This window comes from Salmo salar, chromosome ssa24, assembly GCF_905237065.1.
Source record: "Salmo salar chromosome ssa24, Ssal_v3.1, whole genome shotgun sequence".
Classification (NCBI taxonomy): domain Eukaryota; kingdom Metazoa; phylum Chordata; class Actinopteri; order Salmoniformes; family Salmonidae; genus Salmo; species Salmo salar.
The window spans coordinates 15,037,828-15,054,436 of record NC_059465.1 but is presented as its reverse complement, the minus strand read 5'-3'; the positions used below and the strand labels follow the sequence as shown (position 1 = coordinate 15,054,436).

Below are 16,609 nucleotides of genomic sequence, written 5' to 3'. Positions count from 1 at the left end.
CTCTGTCCAGCTTGATAACAGTCATTATAGTCTCCTCACTCTGTCCAGCTTGATAACAGTCATTATAGTCTCTTTACTCTGTCCAGCTTGATAACAGTCATTATAGTCTCCTCACTCTGTCCAGCTTGATAACAGTCATTATAGTCTCCTCACTCTGTCCAGCTTGATAACAGTCATTATAGTCTCTTTACTCTGTCCAGCTAGATAACAGTCATTATAGTCTCTTTACTCTGTCCAGCTTGATAACAGTCATTATAGTCTCCTCACTCTGTCCAGCTTGATAACAGTCATTATAGTCTCCTCACTCTGTCCAGCTTGATAACAGTCATTATAGACTCTTCACTCTGTCCAGCTTGATAAGTCATCTATAGCCTCTTCACTCTGTCCAGCTTGATAACAGTCATTATAGTCTCTTTACTCTGTCCAGCTTGATAACAGTCATTATAGTCTCTTTACTCTGTCCAGCTTGATAACAGTCATTATAGTCTCCTCACTCTGTCCAGCTTGATAACAGTCATTATAGTCTCTTTACTCTGTCCAGCTTGATAACAGTCATTATAGTCTCTTTACTCTGTCCAGCTTGATAACAGTCATTATAGTCTCCTCACTCTGTCCAGCTTGATAACAGTCATTATAGTCTCTTTACTCTGTCCAGCTTGATAACAGTCATTATAGTCTCTTTACTCTGTCCAGCTTGATAACAGTCATTATAGTCTCTTTACTCTGTCCAGCTTGATAACAGTCATTATAGTCTCTTTACTCTGTCCAGCTTGATAACAGTCATTATAGTCTCTTTACTCTGTCCAGCTTGATAACAGTCATTATAGTCTCTTTACTCTGTCCAGCTTGATAACAGTCATTATAGTCTCCTCACTCTGTCCAGCTTGATAACAGTCATTATAGTCTCTTCACTCTGTCCAGCTTGATAACAGTCATTATAGTCTCTTTACTCTGTCCAGCTTGATAACAGTCATTATAGTCTCTTCACTCTGTCCAGCTTGATAACAGTCATTATAGTCTCCTTACTCTGTCCAGCTTGATAACAGTCATTATAGTCTCTTTACTCTGTCCAGCTTGATAACAGTCATTATAGTCTCCTCACTCTGTCCAGCTTGATAACAGTCATTATAGTCTCTTTACTCTGTCCAGCTTGATAACAGTCATTATAGTCTCTTTACTCTGTCCAGCTTGATAACAGTCAGCTAAACAAAAGCTAGAGAGTCAGGGAAACTATAACACATTTTAAATGCAGCCCTCTCTCTGCTGTAGATCCCATTCTACAGTGACCTGTGTGAGAAGCTGAAGGCTGGTGAGAACTGCTCTACCTTGGTGGGTTACTCTGCTGTGTACAAGGTCTGCTTCGGCATGGCCTGCTTCTTCTTCTTCTTCTGTATCTTCACCCTACGAGTCAACTCTGCCACCGGCTGCCGCGCCGCCATACACAACGGGTAAGTGTGTGTGTGTGTGTGTGTGTGTGTGTGTGTGTGTGTGTGTGTGTGTGTGTGTGTGTGTGTGTGTGTGTGTGTGTGTGTGTGTGTGTGTGTGTGTGTGTAGTGATGTTTATGTCTCGATGTTTATGTCTCTCTCTCTCTGACAGGTTTTGGTTCCCGAAGTTCGTAGTGTTGTTGGCCTGCTGTGTTGGAGGATTCTTCCTGCCAGAGCAGGACACCTTTCTGGAAGGTATGGACCCTTATGTCCCTCTCATGTCCATAGTCTTTGTTCTCTCAGATGGGACAGAGACTGGAGCTCTGCTCTGCTCTTTCACACTGTGGGGTCTCGGATAAGCACCTCCCTCTCAAATCTCTGTCACCTATACTTACCTGTAGAGGTCAGCGTGACTGTCCTTGACTTAACCAGCTTTGAGAGAAGGGAAATAAAGAGAGAGAAAGAGAGGAGAGGGAGTCTGTTATCTACTCCCTTCAGAGGAGAGGATGCAGCTGCAGGCTTTAATTACCGTGTGCGTGTGTGCCTGAGAATCTAGTCCCTGTGGTTGTCTATGCGATGGCAACACATGAGGAATTATGCAGCAGCTAAGTGTGCACACCCTGCAGAACATATGGAACAAGAGATGAGATATTTGATGGTTAGCTTTGCAATACTTTAAATGTGTGATCTCCCTCCCTCCCTCCTCTCTCTCTCTCTACTCCTCTGTCTCTCTCCCTCTGACTCTGACTCTCTCCTCTCTCTCTCCCTCACTCTCTATCGCCTTCTCTCCCCCTTCTTTCTCCCTCTGTCTCCCTTCCCTCCTCTCTCCCTCCCTTCCTTCCTCTCTCTCTCCCTCCCTCTCTATCTCCCTCCTCTCTCCCTCTGTGTCTCTCTTCCCTCCTCTCTCTCTCTCTCTCTCTCCCTCCCTCCCCCTCTCTCTCCTCCCCTCAGTGTGGAGGTATGTGGGCGCTGTAGGGGGGTTTCTCTTCCTACTGATCCAGCTCATGCTGCTGGTGGAGTTTGCTCACAGATGGAACACTAACTGGTGAGAACAGCAACAGCAATACTTCTAATAAAGCTCTCTTTCTCCTACAGCCTTTCTGTCTGTCCTCAGCCAAAACAGTCACATGGGAATGCATAAAGACAGAGGGAGAGAGAGAGAGAGAAACAGGGAGGAAGAAAGAGAAACAGAGGGAGAGACAAAGAGATAGCGGGATAGAGAGATAGACACAGGGAGAGAGAGAGAAACAGATGGAGAGAGAGAGAGCAACAGGGAGAGAGAGAGAGCAACAGAGAGAGAGAGAGAGCAACACAGAGGGAGAGAGAGAGACACAGAGGGAGAGAGAGAGACACAGAGGGAGAGAGAGAGACACAGAGGGAGAGAGAGAGACACAGAGGGAGAGAGAGACACACACAGAGGGAGAGAGAGAGACAGAGTGAGAGAGAGAGAAACAGAGAGAGGGAGAGAGAGCGACACAGAGGGAGAGAGACAGAGGGAGAGAGGGAGAGAGAGACACAGAGGGAGAGAGAGAGAAACAGAGAGAGGGAGAGAGAGAGAAACAGAGAGAGGGAGAGAGAGCGACACAGAGGGAGAGAGACACAGAGGGAGAGAGACACAGAGGGAGAGAGACACAGAGGGAGAGAGACACACAGAGTGAGAGAGAGAGAAACAGAGAGAGGGAGAGAGAGACACAGAGGGAGAGAGAGAGAGAAACACAGAGTGAGAGAGAGAAACAGAGAGAGAGAGACACAGAGGGAGAGTGAGAGAGAGAGAAACAGAGAGAGGGAGAGAGAGTGACACAGAGGGAGAGAGAGAGACACAGAGAGAGGGAGAGAGAGACACAGAGGGAGAGAGAGAGAGAAACACAGAGTGAGAGAGAGAAACAGAGAAAGAGAGACACAGAGGGAGAGAGAGAGTGAGAGAGAGAGAAACAGAGAGAGGGAGAGAGAGTGACACAGAGGGAGAGAGAGTGACAGAGGGAGAGAGAGTGACACAGAGTGTGAGAGAGAGAAACAGAGAGAGGGAGAGAGAGACACAGAGGGAGAGAGAGAGAGGGAGAGAGAGAAACACCCGCCCAAGCCCCATCCTGCAACCTAAGAGGTATGTATCAGATGCTCAACATGCTCTGCTCACACCTACTGTGATGGTCCGGGCCTAAACCACACAAAAACAACACTAGACAATATGGAACACAAAGCTTTTACTATCTCATCCTGGAATATACAAGGTCTGAGGTCATCTGTCTTTGGCGTAAAGAGCCGGAACCCAGACTTCATCAAAGAAATTGGAAATACAGACATTGTCATCCTACAAGAAACATGGTATAAAGGAGACGGACCCACTAGTTGCCCTCTTGGTTACAGAGAGCTGGTAGTCCCATCCACCAAACTACCAGGTGTGAAACAGGGAAGAGACTCAGGGGGTATGCTAATTCGGTATAGAGCAGGGACATGTACTAGCCTGTGGCGACCTAAATGCCAGAACTGGACAAGAACCCTCAGCACACAGGGGGACAAACACCTACCTGGAGGTGACAGCATTCCCTCCCCCATATGCCCCCCTAAACACAACTATGTCAACATAACACAGCAAAATCACACTCTACTTGAACAGAGCTATGCTCAAACATGAGGCATCAAAGCCAAAGGAACTGAATAATATTAAGAAATGTTATAGATGTGAGGAAAATAGTGTAGAAATCTACCACAAACAAATCCAAACCTTTCTAGACAATTCCACTGTAATAGTGAAGGCATAAACTTGGCAGTAGAAAACATAAACATTATATTTGACATTTCAGCTTCCCTATCAAATCTAAAAATGTCAAGCAGACAACCTAAGAAAATGAACAACAATGACAAATGGTTTGATGAAGAATGCAAAAACCTAAGAAAGAAATTGAGAAACCTACCCAACCAAAAACATAGAGACCCAGAAAACCTGAGCCTACACCTTTACTATGGTGAATCACTAAAACAATACAGAAATACACTACGGAAAAAGAAGGAACAGCACGTCAGAAATCAGCTCAATATAATTGAAGAATCCATAGAATCTAACAACTTCTGGGAGAATTGGAAAACTCTAAACAAACACGAAGAGTTATCTATCCAAAACAGAGATGTATGGATAAACCACTTCTCCAATCTGTTTGGCTCTATAACAAAGAACAAACAGCAAAAACGTATACAGTTGAAGTCGGAAGTTTACATACACCTTAGCCAAATACGTTTAAACTCAGTTTTTCACAATACCTGACATTTAATCCTAGTAAAAATGTACATTTAATCCTGTTTTAGGTCAGTTAGGATCACCACTTTATTTTAAGAATGTGAAATGTCAGAATAATAGTAGAGAGAATTATTTAGTTCAGCTTTTATTTCTTTCATCACATTCCCAGTGGGGCAAAAGTTTACATACACTCAATTAGTATTTGGTAGCATTGCCTTTAAATTGTTTAACTTGGGTCAAATGTTTCGGGTAGCCTTCCACAAGCTTCCCACAATAAGTTGGGGGAATTCTGGCCCATTCCTCCTGACAGAGCTGGTGTAACTGAGTCAGGTTTGTAGGCCTCCTTGCTCGCACACACTTTTTCAGTTCTGCCCACACATTTTCTATAGGAATGAGGTCAGGGCTTTGTGATGGCCACTCCAATAATTTCACTTTGTTGTCCTTAAGCCATTTTACCACAACTTTGGAAGTAGGCTTGGGGTCATTGTCAATTTGGAAGACCCATTTACGACCAAGCTTTAACTTGAGATGTTCCATCTATTTTGTGAAGTGCACCAGTCCCTCCTGCAGCAAAGCACCCCCACAACATGATGCTGCCCCCCCCCATGCTTCACGGTTGGGATGGTGTTCTTCGGCTTACAAGCTTCCCCCTTTTTCCTGCAAACATAACAATGGTCATTATGGCCAAACAGTTCTATTTTTGTTTCATCAGACCAGAGGACATTTCTCCAAAAAGTATGATCTTTGTCCCCATGTGCAGTTGCAAACCGTAGTCTGGCTTTTTTATGGCGGTTTTGGAGCAGTGGCTTCTTCCTTGCTGAGCAGCCTTTCACGTTATGTTGATATAGGACTCGTTTTACTGTGGATATAGATACTTTTGTACCTGTTTCCTCCAGCATCTTCACAAGGTCCTTTGCTGTTGTTCTGGGATTGATTTGCACTTTTCGCGACAAAGTACGTTCATCTCTAGGAGACAGAACGCGTCTCCTTCCTGAGCGGTATGACGGTTGCGTGGTCCCATGGTGTTTATTGTTTGTACAGATGAACGTGGTACCTTCAGGCATTTGGAAATTGCTCCCAATGATGAGCCAGACTTGTGGATGTCTACAAATTTTTTTCTGAGGTCTTGGCTGATTTCTTTTGATTTTCCCATGATGTCAAGCAAAGAGGCACTGAGTTTGAAGGTAGGCCTTGAAATACAGGTACACCTCCAATTGACTCAAGTTATGCCAATTAGCCTATCAGAAGCTTCTAAAGCCATGACATCATTTTCTGGAATTTTCCAAGCTGTTTAAAGGCACAGTCATCTTAGCGTATGTAAACTTCTGACCCACTGGAATTGTGATACAGTGATTTATAAGTGAAATAATCTGTCTGTAAACAATTGTTGGAAAAATTACTTGTGTCATGCACAAAGTAGATGTCCTAACCGACTTGCCAAAACTATAGTTTGTTAACAAGAAATTTGTGGAGTGGTTGAAAAACGAGTTTTAATGACTCCGACCTAATTGTATGTAAACATCCGACTTCAACTGTACATGATCAAATACAAATCTTAGAATATAACTATTGAAGACTACCAGAACCCACTGGATTCTCCAATTACATTGAATGAACTACAGGACAAAAAACAAACCCTTCAACCCAAAAAGGCCTGTGGGGTTGATGGTATCCTAAATGAAATGATAAAATATACAGACCACAAATTCCAATTGGCTATACTTAAACTCTTCAACATCATCCTCAGCTCTGGCATCTTCCCCAAAATTTGGAACCAATGACTGATCACCCAATCCACAAAAGTGGAGACAAATTTGACCCCATTAACTGCCGGGGGTTGTGCGTCAACCGCAACCTTGGGAAAGTCCTCTGCATTATCATTAACAGCAGACTGGTACATTTTCTCAGTGAAAGCAATAGACTGAGCAAATGTAAAATTGGCTTTTTACCAAATTACCGTACGACGGACCACGTATTCACCCTGCACACCCTAATTGACAAACAAACCAAAACAAAGGCAAAGTCTTCTCATGCTTTGTTGATTTCTAAAAAGCTTGCAACTCAATTTGGCCTGAGGGTCTGCTGTACAAATTGATGGAAAATGGTATTGAGGGAAAACATACCATATTATAAAATCCATGTACACATTGGCAAAAAACACAGGTACTAGAACAGGCTGCAGCACCTGGCCTCACCCTATTAGAATCTGAAGCCAAATGTCTACTGTTTGCTGATGATCTGGTGCTTCTGTCCCCAACCAAGGAGGGCCTACAGCAGTACCTAGATCTTCTGCACAGATTCTGTCAGACCTGGGCCCTGACAGTAAATCTCAGTCAGACAAAAATAATGGTGTTACAAAAAAGGTCCATACCTCAGCCTAAACATCAGCGCCACAGATAACTTCCACAAAGCTGTGAACAATCTGAGAGACAAGGAAGAAGGGTCTTCTATACAATCAAAAGGAACATAAAATTCAACATACCAATTAGGATCTAGCTAAAAATACTTGAATCAGTTATAGAACCCATTTTCCTTTATGGTTGTGAAGTCTGGGGTGCGCTCACCAATCAAGAATTCACAACATGGAACAACACCAAATTGAGATTCTGCATGCAGAATTCTGCAAAAATATCCCCCGTTAACAATCTAAAACACCAAATAATGCATGCAGAGCAGGATTTAGGCCAATTCCCGCTAATTATCAAAATCGAGGAAAGAGCCGTTAAATTCTACAACCACCTAAAAGGAAGCGATTCCAAAACCTTCCATAACAAAGTTACCACCTACAGAGAGATGAACCTGGAGAAGAGTCCCCTAAGCAAGCTGGTCCTGGGGCTCTGTTCACAAACACAAACACAAACAGACCCCACAGAGCCCCAGGACAGCAACACTATTCGACCCAACCAAATCATGAGAAAGCAAAAAGATAATTACTTGACACATTGGAAAGAATTTTCAAAAAAACTTTAAATGTAATGTTTACTGTTCACTTTTTATTGTTTATTTCACTTTTGTTAATTATCTATTTCACTTGCTTTGGCAATGTAAACACATGTTTCCCATGGCAATAAATTGAAATTGAATTGAGAGAAACAAAGGGAGAGAGAAACAGAGGGATAGAGAGAGGAACAGAGGGAGAGAGAGGCACAGAGGGAGAGAGGCACAGAGGGAGAGAGAAACAGAGGGATAGAGAGAGGAACAGAGGGAGAGAGAGAGGAACAGAGGGAGAGAGAGAGGAACAGAGGGAGAGAGAAACAGAGGGAGAGAGAGAAGAACAGAGGGAGAGAGAGAGGAACAGAGGGATAGAGAGAGGAACAGAGGGAGAGAGAGAGGAACAGAGGGAGAGAGAGAGGAACAGAGGGAGAGAGAGAGGAACAGAGGGATAGAGAGAGGAACAGAGGGAGAGAGAGAAACAGAGGGAGAGAGAGAAACAGAGGGAGAGAGAGAAACAGAGGGAGAGAGAGAGGAACAGAGGGAGAGAGAGGAACAGAGGGAGAGAGAGAGGAACAGAGGGAGAGAGAGGAACAGAGGGAGAGAGAGAGGAACAGAGGGAGAGAGAGAGGAACAGAGGGAGAGAGAGAGGAACAGAGGGAGAGAGAGGAACAGAGGGAGAGAGAGAGGAACAGAGGGAGAGAGAAACAGAGGGAGAGAGAGAGGAACAGAGGGAGAGAGAAACAGAGGGATAGAGAGAGGAACAGAGGGAGAGAGAGAGGAACACAGGGAGAGAGAAACAGAGGGATAGAGAGAGGAACAGAGGGATAGAGAGAGGAACAGAGGGAGAGAGAAACAGAGGGATAGAGAGAGGAACAGAGGGAGAGAGAGAGAGAGGAACAGAGGGAGAGAGAAACAGAGGGATAGAGAGAAACAGAGGGAGAGAGAGGAACAGAGGGAGAGAGAGAGGAACAGAGGGAGAGAGAGAGGAACAGAGGGAGAGAGAGAGGAACAGAGGGAGAGAGGAACAGAGGGAGAGAGAAACAGAGGGAGGGAGAGAGAAACAGAGGGAGAGAGAGAGGAACAGAGGGAGAGAGAGAGAAACAGAGGGAGAGAGAGAAACAGAGGGAGAGAGAGAAACAGAGGGAGAGAGAGAGGAACAGAGGGAGAGAGAGGAACAGAGGGAGAGAGAGGAACAGAGGGAGAGAGAGAGGAACAGAGAGAGAGAGAGAGGAACAGAGGGAGAGAGAGAGGAACAGAGGGAGAGAGAGAGGAACAGAGGGAGAGAGAGGAACAGAGGGAGAGAGAGAGGAACAGAGGGAGAGAGAAACAGAGGGAGAGAGAGAGGAACAGAGGGAGAGAGAAACAGAGGGATAGAGAGAGGAACAGAGGGAGAGAGAGAGGAACACAGGGAGAGAGAAACAGAGGGATAGAGAGAGGAACAGAGGGATAGAGAGAGGAACAGAGGGAGAGAGAAACAGAGGGATAGAGAGAGGAACAGAGGGAGAGAGAGAGAGAGGAACAGAGGGAGAGAGAAACAGAGGGATAGAGAGAGGAACAGAGGGAGAGAGAGGAACAGAGGGAGAGAGAGAGGAACAGAGGGAGAGAGAGAGGAACAGAGGGAGAGAGGAACAGAGGGAGAGAGGAACAGAGGGAGAGAGAAACAGAGGGAGAGAGAGAGGAACAGAGGGAGAGAGAGAGGAACAGAGGGAGAGAGAGAGGAACAGAGGGATAGAGAGAGAGGAACAGAGGGATAGAGAGAGAGGAACAGAGGGAGAGAGAGGAACAGAGGGAGAGAGAACAGAGGGATAGAGAGAGGAACAGAGGGAGAGAGAGTCTTGTTGTATACGGGAAAAGGGAGGGGTTGGTCAGTGTCCAGTTTTCAGACAGGATGCACATGACAGAGGAGTGAGTGTATGCTCACAGTTTCCTCTCCCCCTCTGACACACACACACTGTAGCAATTAGCATGAAAAGGGACCATGTTAAAGGTTGTTTTTGTATTTTCACTAACTGGAAATGTATTTGTATCTTTGTGTGTGTGTGTGTCTGGGGGGAGGGGAGCTCTGGTTGGCTTGCCTGAGTAAACGTACGTGGAATGATCTGCCAGCAACCCTAAACCTGTCTTTTAGTATCCTCAGGAATAAAATATAGCTATCTCCTCTCTCTCTTCCTCTCTTTTCCTTACCCTACCTCCCCCTCTCTCTTCCTCCCATCCACCCCTCTTCCTCCCATCCGTCCCCCCTCTTTAGGAGTTCAGGTGTGAAGGACAACCGTCTGTGGTATGGAGCGCTGGCTCTGGCCACCTTGGTGTTGTTCAGTGTGGCCGTAGGAGCTGTGGTGTTCATGGCTCTGTTCTACACACACTCTCAGGCCTGTCTGCTCAACAAGGTGTTCCTGGGGTTCAACGGCAGCCTCTGTTTCATAGTCACTCTGCTGGCTATATCTCCCTTCATACAGAGACGTGAGTACGCACGCACGCACGCACACACACACACACACACACACACACACAGGGACACACACACGTATGGTAACAGTCCATCTGTTCTCCTCCAGTCCAGCCTAAGTCTGGCCTGCTCCAGCCAGGAGTGATCAGTGTGTACGTCATGTACCTCACCTTCTCAGCCTTCTCCAGCAAGCCCAAAGAGAGTAAGTATACTGGAGGCTCAGCCCATAGTGTTCCAGTGTTTCATTGCCTATATGAATTGCCTATTAACAGGTTTCATGTGTTTGCATTTTGTTAATTTACACTTTAAATGCCTCCATGAAAGCTATGCTCTGTTTGGCCCAATGTGCCTCTTACAGTATTAACATCATCCTCTTATTACTGTTCTCTCTCCTCCTCCCCTTTTTGCATGTCTCTCTCTCCCCCTCTCTCTCTCTCTCTCCCTCTCTCTTTCTCTCATTCTCACACTGTCTGTATAGTGTTGGAGGTTAATGGGGTGAATACGACAGTGTGTGTGTTCCCTTTCAACTCTGGTTCAGAGAGCGATAAGAGGATCGTAACAGGAGTGGGAACTGTCATCCTGTTCGGCTGTGTGCTCTACTCCTGGTAAGACACACACACCGTGTTGCTTTCACCTATCCCCTGTTTTTAGATCTGTGCAGAGAGGAGAGGGGGCTGTGTTTTTAGACTTTTTGCAGTGAGGTAATTTGTTATTGACTGGAGCAAAAGTGAGATTGTTTCTGATTGGCTGGGGCTGTTGAGAGGGTCTGTGTGATTGGCTGAATCTGTTGAGAGGGTGTTGTGTGATAGCCTGGATTTGTAGTGAGGGTGTCCACATGTGTTTCACATTAAGCTCAGACATACTGAATTTTCTGTGTTCATCTCTGTAAAAGACTCCAGCTATTCTCAACCACAAATAAATGGAAAAATGTAAGCTTGGGCGGTATCCAGATTGTCATGCCTTCAGATTGTCATGCCTTGTGCCGTTCCTGGGATATTCTGTAATACCGGCACTGAACACAAGGGGCGCTGCTTTCAAACCCCACTGATACTCTGTAATCCAAAGGTTAGCAATGCTAACAAGTACATGTAAAATCCCATAGAGAATGCTAAGTAAATGCTAACGAGTGCATTGCAAACATTTTGTACAGTTTCTGACCTATACAAGTAACTCAAAAACAAAACAAATATTAGCCAGCAAGGCTCTTGATCCAAGAGGGGATGCTCTGCTGTTACCAAGCAAATGCTTGATTTTGGAAGAAGCTAACCACTTAGCTAGATAGCTAACAAGCTACTAAATTACCAACCAAATTCACAACTCCAGAGCATTTAGCACATTTTAGACAGTTAACTTAATAGTTATGAGATATCTAGCTGGCAATTTAGTTGTGAATTCCATACTGTAATTAGATCACCTGGCGCATGTTGCACAACAGTGAGTGACTCACAAGGCTTCGTCTCTCTTCGTTGTGTGCTTGTAAACAAACACCACGTGACATGTGACTGGGGACTACTGTAAGCTTCATAATAATGTGACAGGTGATATGAAAAAACACAATGTTATGTTTTATGAAGTTTACAAAAGTTGACTGTAGTTATTTACTTAAAAGGTAGCTACGAATATTCAAATGTAATTCAAAACTTCAAAGAAATTGTTTCAATGTTATTAACGGTATTAAAAAACCATCCCGTGGCTTTTTCCAAATACCCCAGCATACGGTATATACGGTATATCGCCCAAATACCCCAGCATACGGTATATACGGTATATCGCCCAAATACCCCAGCATACGGTATATACGGTATATCGCCCAAATACCCCAGCATACGGTATATACGGTATATCGCCCAAATACCCCAGCATACGGTATATACGGTATATCGCCCAAATACCCCAGCATACGGTATATACGGTATATCGCCCAAGCCTAGAAAATGTCTTCTGACAGATTTGTAATCGGTGCATGTGTGTGTGTGTGTGTGTGTGTGTGTGTGTGTGTGTGTGTGTGTGTGTGTGTGTGTGTGTGTGTATAGTTTGACGTCCACCACCAGACGGAGCTCTGCAGCGATGCGTGTGATTAGGAACAGCGTGCCTGAGACTGAAGTAAGACCATCCACACACACAAACGCACACACACACACGCGCACACAAACACAAACACACACACACACACACATTACAGATCTGTCAGAATACATTTTTCCAGTTATTTGTGGTCCAGCCAATCACACACATCCTCTCAACAGCTCAGTGTGTGTCTGCACCAGAGTACAGGAAAAAAAACTGCCGCTCCAAATTGAAATTCACTAAAATCACCATTTAACCAACACCCATCTATTTTTGTGACTACCTGGACCTACCATTTGGTTTTGAAGTATTGGAACCAAACCATATGATTTGAATGAAAAATATTTGAATAAACAACATGAAAAGGTGATTCATCATTTCAAATAGGCTACATGTCTTATTAAACAGCATATACAGAGCCTTCAGAAAGTATTCAGACCCTTTGACTTTTTCCACGTTTTGTTACGTTACAGCCTTAATTTAAAATGAATTAAAAAAAAAATTCCTCATCAATCTACACACAATAACCCATAATGACAAAGCAAAAACAGGTTTTTAGAAATTTTTGCAAATGTATAAAAAATTAAAACAGAAAGACCTTATTTACATAAGTATTCAGACTCTTTGCTATGAGACTCTAAATTGAGCCATGCATCCTGTTCCATTGATCATCCTTCAGATGTTTCTACAACTTGTTGGAGTCCACCTGGGGTAAATTCAATTGATTGGACATGATTTGGAAAGGCACACACCTGCCTATATAAGGTCCCACAATTGACAGTGCATGTCAGAGCAAAAACCAAGCTATGGCATCAAATTGTCCGTAGAGCCCCGAGACAGGATTGTGTCGAGGCACAGATCTGGGGAAGGGTACCAAAACATTTCTGCAGCGTTGAAGGTCCCCAAGAACATGGTGTCCTCCATCATTCTTAAATGGAAGAAGTTTGGAACCACCAAGACTCTTCCGAGAGCTGGCCGCCTGGCCAAGCTGAGCAGTTGAGGGAGAAGGGCCTTGGTCAGGGAGGTGACCAAGAACTCGATGGTCACTCTGACTGAGCTCTAGAGTTCCTATGTGGAGATAGGAGAACATTCCAGGAAGACAACCATCTCTGCATTACTCCACCAATCAGGCCTTTATGGTAGAGTGGCCAGAGACGGAAGCCACTCCTCAATAAAAGGCACATGACAGCCCACTTGGAGTTTGCCAAAAGGCACCTAAAGACTCTCAGACCATGAGAAACAAGATTCTCTGGTCTGATGAAACCAAGATTAAACTCTTTGGCCTGAATGCCAAGTGTCACGTCTGGAGGAAACCTGGCACCATCCCTACAGTGAAGCATGGTGGTGGCAGCATCATGCTGTGGGGATGTTTTTCAGCGGCGGGGACTGGGAGACTAGTCAGGATCGAGGCAAAGATGAATAGAGCAAAGTACAGAGAGATCCTTGATGAAAACCTGCTCCAGAGCGCTCAGGACCTCAGACTTGGGTGAAGGTTCTTGACAGGATCTGCAGAGAAGAATGAGAGAAACTCCGCAAATACAAGTGTGCCAAACTTGTAGCGTCATACCCAAGAATACTCGAGTCTAATCGCTGCCAAAGGTGCTTCAACAAAGTACTGATTAAAGGGTCTGAATACTTATGTAAATGCAATATTTCAGTTTAAAACAATTTCTAAAAACCTGTTTTTGCTTTGTCTTTATGGGGTATAGTGTGTAGATTGATGAGGATTTAAAAAAAAAAAAATACTTTTAGAATAAGGCTGTAATGTAACAAAATGTGAAAAAGTCAAGGGGTCTGAATACTTTCTAAAGACAATGTAAACACTAAATAGGTCAGATGCCAGACAATATAGCCTAATTATTTAGGCTATTTTATTAGCCTATTGTTTCAATTATTTCAAGGCTATAGCCTACAATGAAATAAATTGTGAAGCATTTGTAAAGCAATAGGCTGGCAGGAACATTAAGCGCTCAGCATTTAAACAACATTTTGTTGTATTAAATCATTGTAGTCTATAAATCATATAGGCTGTGACTTACGTAGAATTAAATACAAATTAAACAGGAAATGCCTCATTAGGCTCAGTCTACAGTGCCTTTGAATTCATTTTTAGAAACCTGAGTTTGGCCAGGGTCTGTGGGGGTTCAGGGTCATGTGATGGTGACTGGAGAGCAGACCAGCAGTAGAGAATATCCTCTCCTCACTTAAAGAGCCACTGGGGATGCTGAACACCCTTCAGACCACTCAGGCCAGGCTGGGCAGGGATGCAGAGTTTTATTTTTCTATAGGGAGGCCTAAAGGGCTTTAGGTAAAATAACCCTATCAAAACGGAAAGCTCCTCGAAAGACGTAATAGGACAGGCCTATTGGGCCAAAATCAGTGATGGCCTATTCTATAGATAATTTAACGAATATGAACTAAACTTTTAAGAGATCAGATTTTTTGTTTATAAATACTTTGCTACAATGACACCCTAACGTTACCCACCTTGTTCCTTTCTGTTAGCATGGCCACGTAGTACACCATCAGTTAGTACATTCAGGATACGTGTCTTTTCAGATCCCACAATGATTTAGTTGTGGACACTACATCACCCCGCTCCCTCTCTTGCTCTTTGTCCTCCTCATCTATGTTAGTCCCCTTGATTTTGCACCTGTGTGTTTTATCAGTTTCTTTATGAAAATATTTAGTGAACTCCATGACAGTAGCTAAAGCAAGGGGCTATAGCAGCAGACAAGTAGACTACAAATGCATGCTGGGCCAGGAATGCCCTGAGCTCGTGAAGTGAAGTGAGTGCTGCTGGAGCGGGCTAGGAGGCCGACGCTCCAGCCTTTGGGGAAACTCACTCTGGGCTCCAGTCGAATTGGGCACACTCCGCTCCTCGCTCCGCTCCAGCTCCACTCACATGCTCTGGTGTGCACGTGTGTGTTTAGTGAAAGGGTCATGTATAGTTGATTAGTTGATACATTCCTGTACAAGTACTAACTCACCTCTCTCCGGCAGAGAGCGCGCTGCTGTTTCTGCTTTGGAGATGACACAGGTAAACACAAACATATTCTTCCTCTCCCTCTCTTTCTCTTTCTCCTTCTCTCACTGCTTTCTGTATAAAATACCATCTCCCTCAGTATACTACTATACTTGTACTGTAACACCACCAGAAACAGGCAGTGTTCTTGTATATTCTCGCATACACATAGTAACAGTAAAGATGAAGGAACAGCATTGGTCAGTAAACAGAAATGATGTCAGTGTTACCAGGAGGAGACTATGACAAGTGGTTGGAGATAGACCAGTCAGATAGTAGTAGTAGAAGTGAGGGAAGGCTGCAGCTGCCCTCTGGTGGTGCAAAGCAGCACTGCAGCCAGGGAAATAACAGCTCAGAACATGTCACTTCATTTATGAATGTATTATACAGATAATTGTTTCTCAGTAGACCTAGTGATTTTCAGAGAGTTTCCTGTCCTGCAGCGCTGAGAGAGAGAAATATAGAGGTTAGAGACCAGGAAAAAGGAAGGAAAACAGGAATATTAATGAGTTTTATTGGATAGAGCTGGGTTTATCGTGATGATTATAATGATTTTAACAACGGTTTTCTTTTCATCATAAGTGTTATATGTAATGTTGTTGTGGTTGTGTTGACTGATGTAAGGTCGTAATTAAGTTGCTGTGATCAATCAATCAAATGCATTTATGAAGCCCATCAGCAGTCGTCACAAAGTGCTTATACCAAACCCAGCCTAAAACCCCAAGCAATGCAGATGAAAAACTCCCTAGACAGGCAGGAACCTAGGAAGAAACCTAGAGAGGAACCAGACTCGGTGGGGTGGCCAGTCCTCTTTTGGCTGTGCCAGGTAAAGATGATAAGAGTACATTGCCATTAAGGCCAGATCGTTCTTCAAGATGTTCAAACGTTCCTAGATGACCAGCAGGGTCAAATAATAATCACAGTGGTTGTCAAGGGTGCAACAGATCAGCACCCCAGGAGTAAATGTCAGTTGGCTTTTCATAGCTGAGCATTCAGAAGTCGAGACAGCAGGTGCGGTATAGAGAGAGGGAGAGAGAAGGTCGAAACAGCAGGTCCTGGACAAGGTAGCACGACCGGTAAACGGGTCAGGGTTCCATAGCCACAGACAGAACAGCAGAAATTGGATCAACAGCACGACCAGGTGGACAGAGTCAGCCAGGAGTCGTCAGGCCAGGTAGTCCTGAGGCATGGTCCTAGGGCTCAGGTACTCCGGGAGGGGAGAGAGAGAAAGAGAGAGGGATGGGAGAATTAGAGGGAGCATACCTAAGATCACACAGGACTCCAGATAAAACAGGAGAATTACACCAGATAGGACAGACTGACCCTAGCCCCCTGGCACATAGACTATTGCCGCATAGATACTGGAGACCGAGACCAGGGGCGGGGTGTTGTGGTTGTGATTGTGTTGTGACTATGATGTAAGGTCGTAATAACGTTGCTGTGATGTTGTGGTTATGAATATGATGTAAGGTAATAATGT

The 16,609-nt window shown here is 44.5% G+C and overlaps 1 protein-coding gene across 1 annotated transcript in view; it reads left to right on the top strand.

The window, feature by feature from the left end:
• Positions 1 to 16,609, top strand: part of serinc5 (serine incorporator 5) — a 57,156-nt gene that overhangs the window by 34,185 nt on the left and 6,362 nt on the right. The window contains exons 3-10 of the mRNA XM_014170760.2: positions 1,270 to 1,448; positions 1,598 to 1,680; positions 2,377 to 2,470; positions 9,840 to 10,051; positions 10,147 to 10,239; positions 10,516 to 10,642; positions 12,071 to 12,140; positions 15,108 to 15,144. Coding sequence (XP_014026235.1) covers positions 1,270 to 1,448; positions 1,598 to 1,680; positions 2,377 to 2,470; positions 9,840 to 10,051; positions 10,147 to 10,239; positions 10,516 to 10,642; positions 12,071 to 12,140; positions 15,108 to 15,144 — 895 coding nt within the window. The remainder of the gene's footprint in view (positions 1 to 1,269; positions 1,449 to 1,597; positions 1,681 to 2,376; positions 2,471 to 9,839; positions 10,052 to 10,146; positions 10,240 to 10,515; positions 10,643 to 12,070; positions 12,141 to 15,107; positions 15,145 to 16,609) is intronic.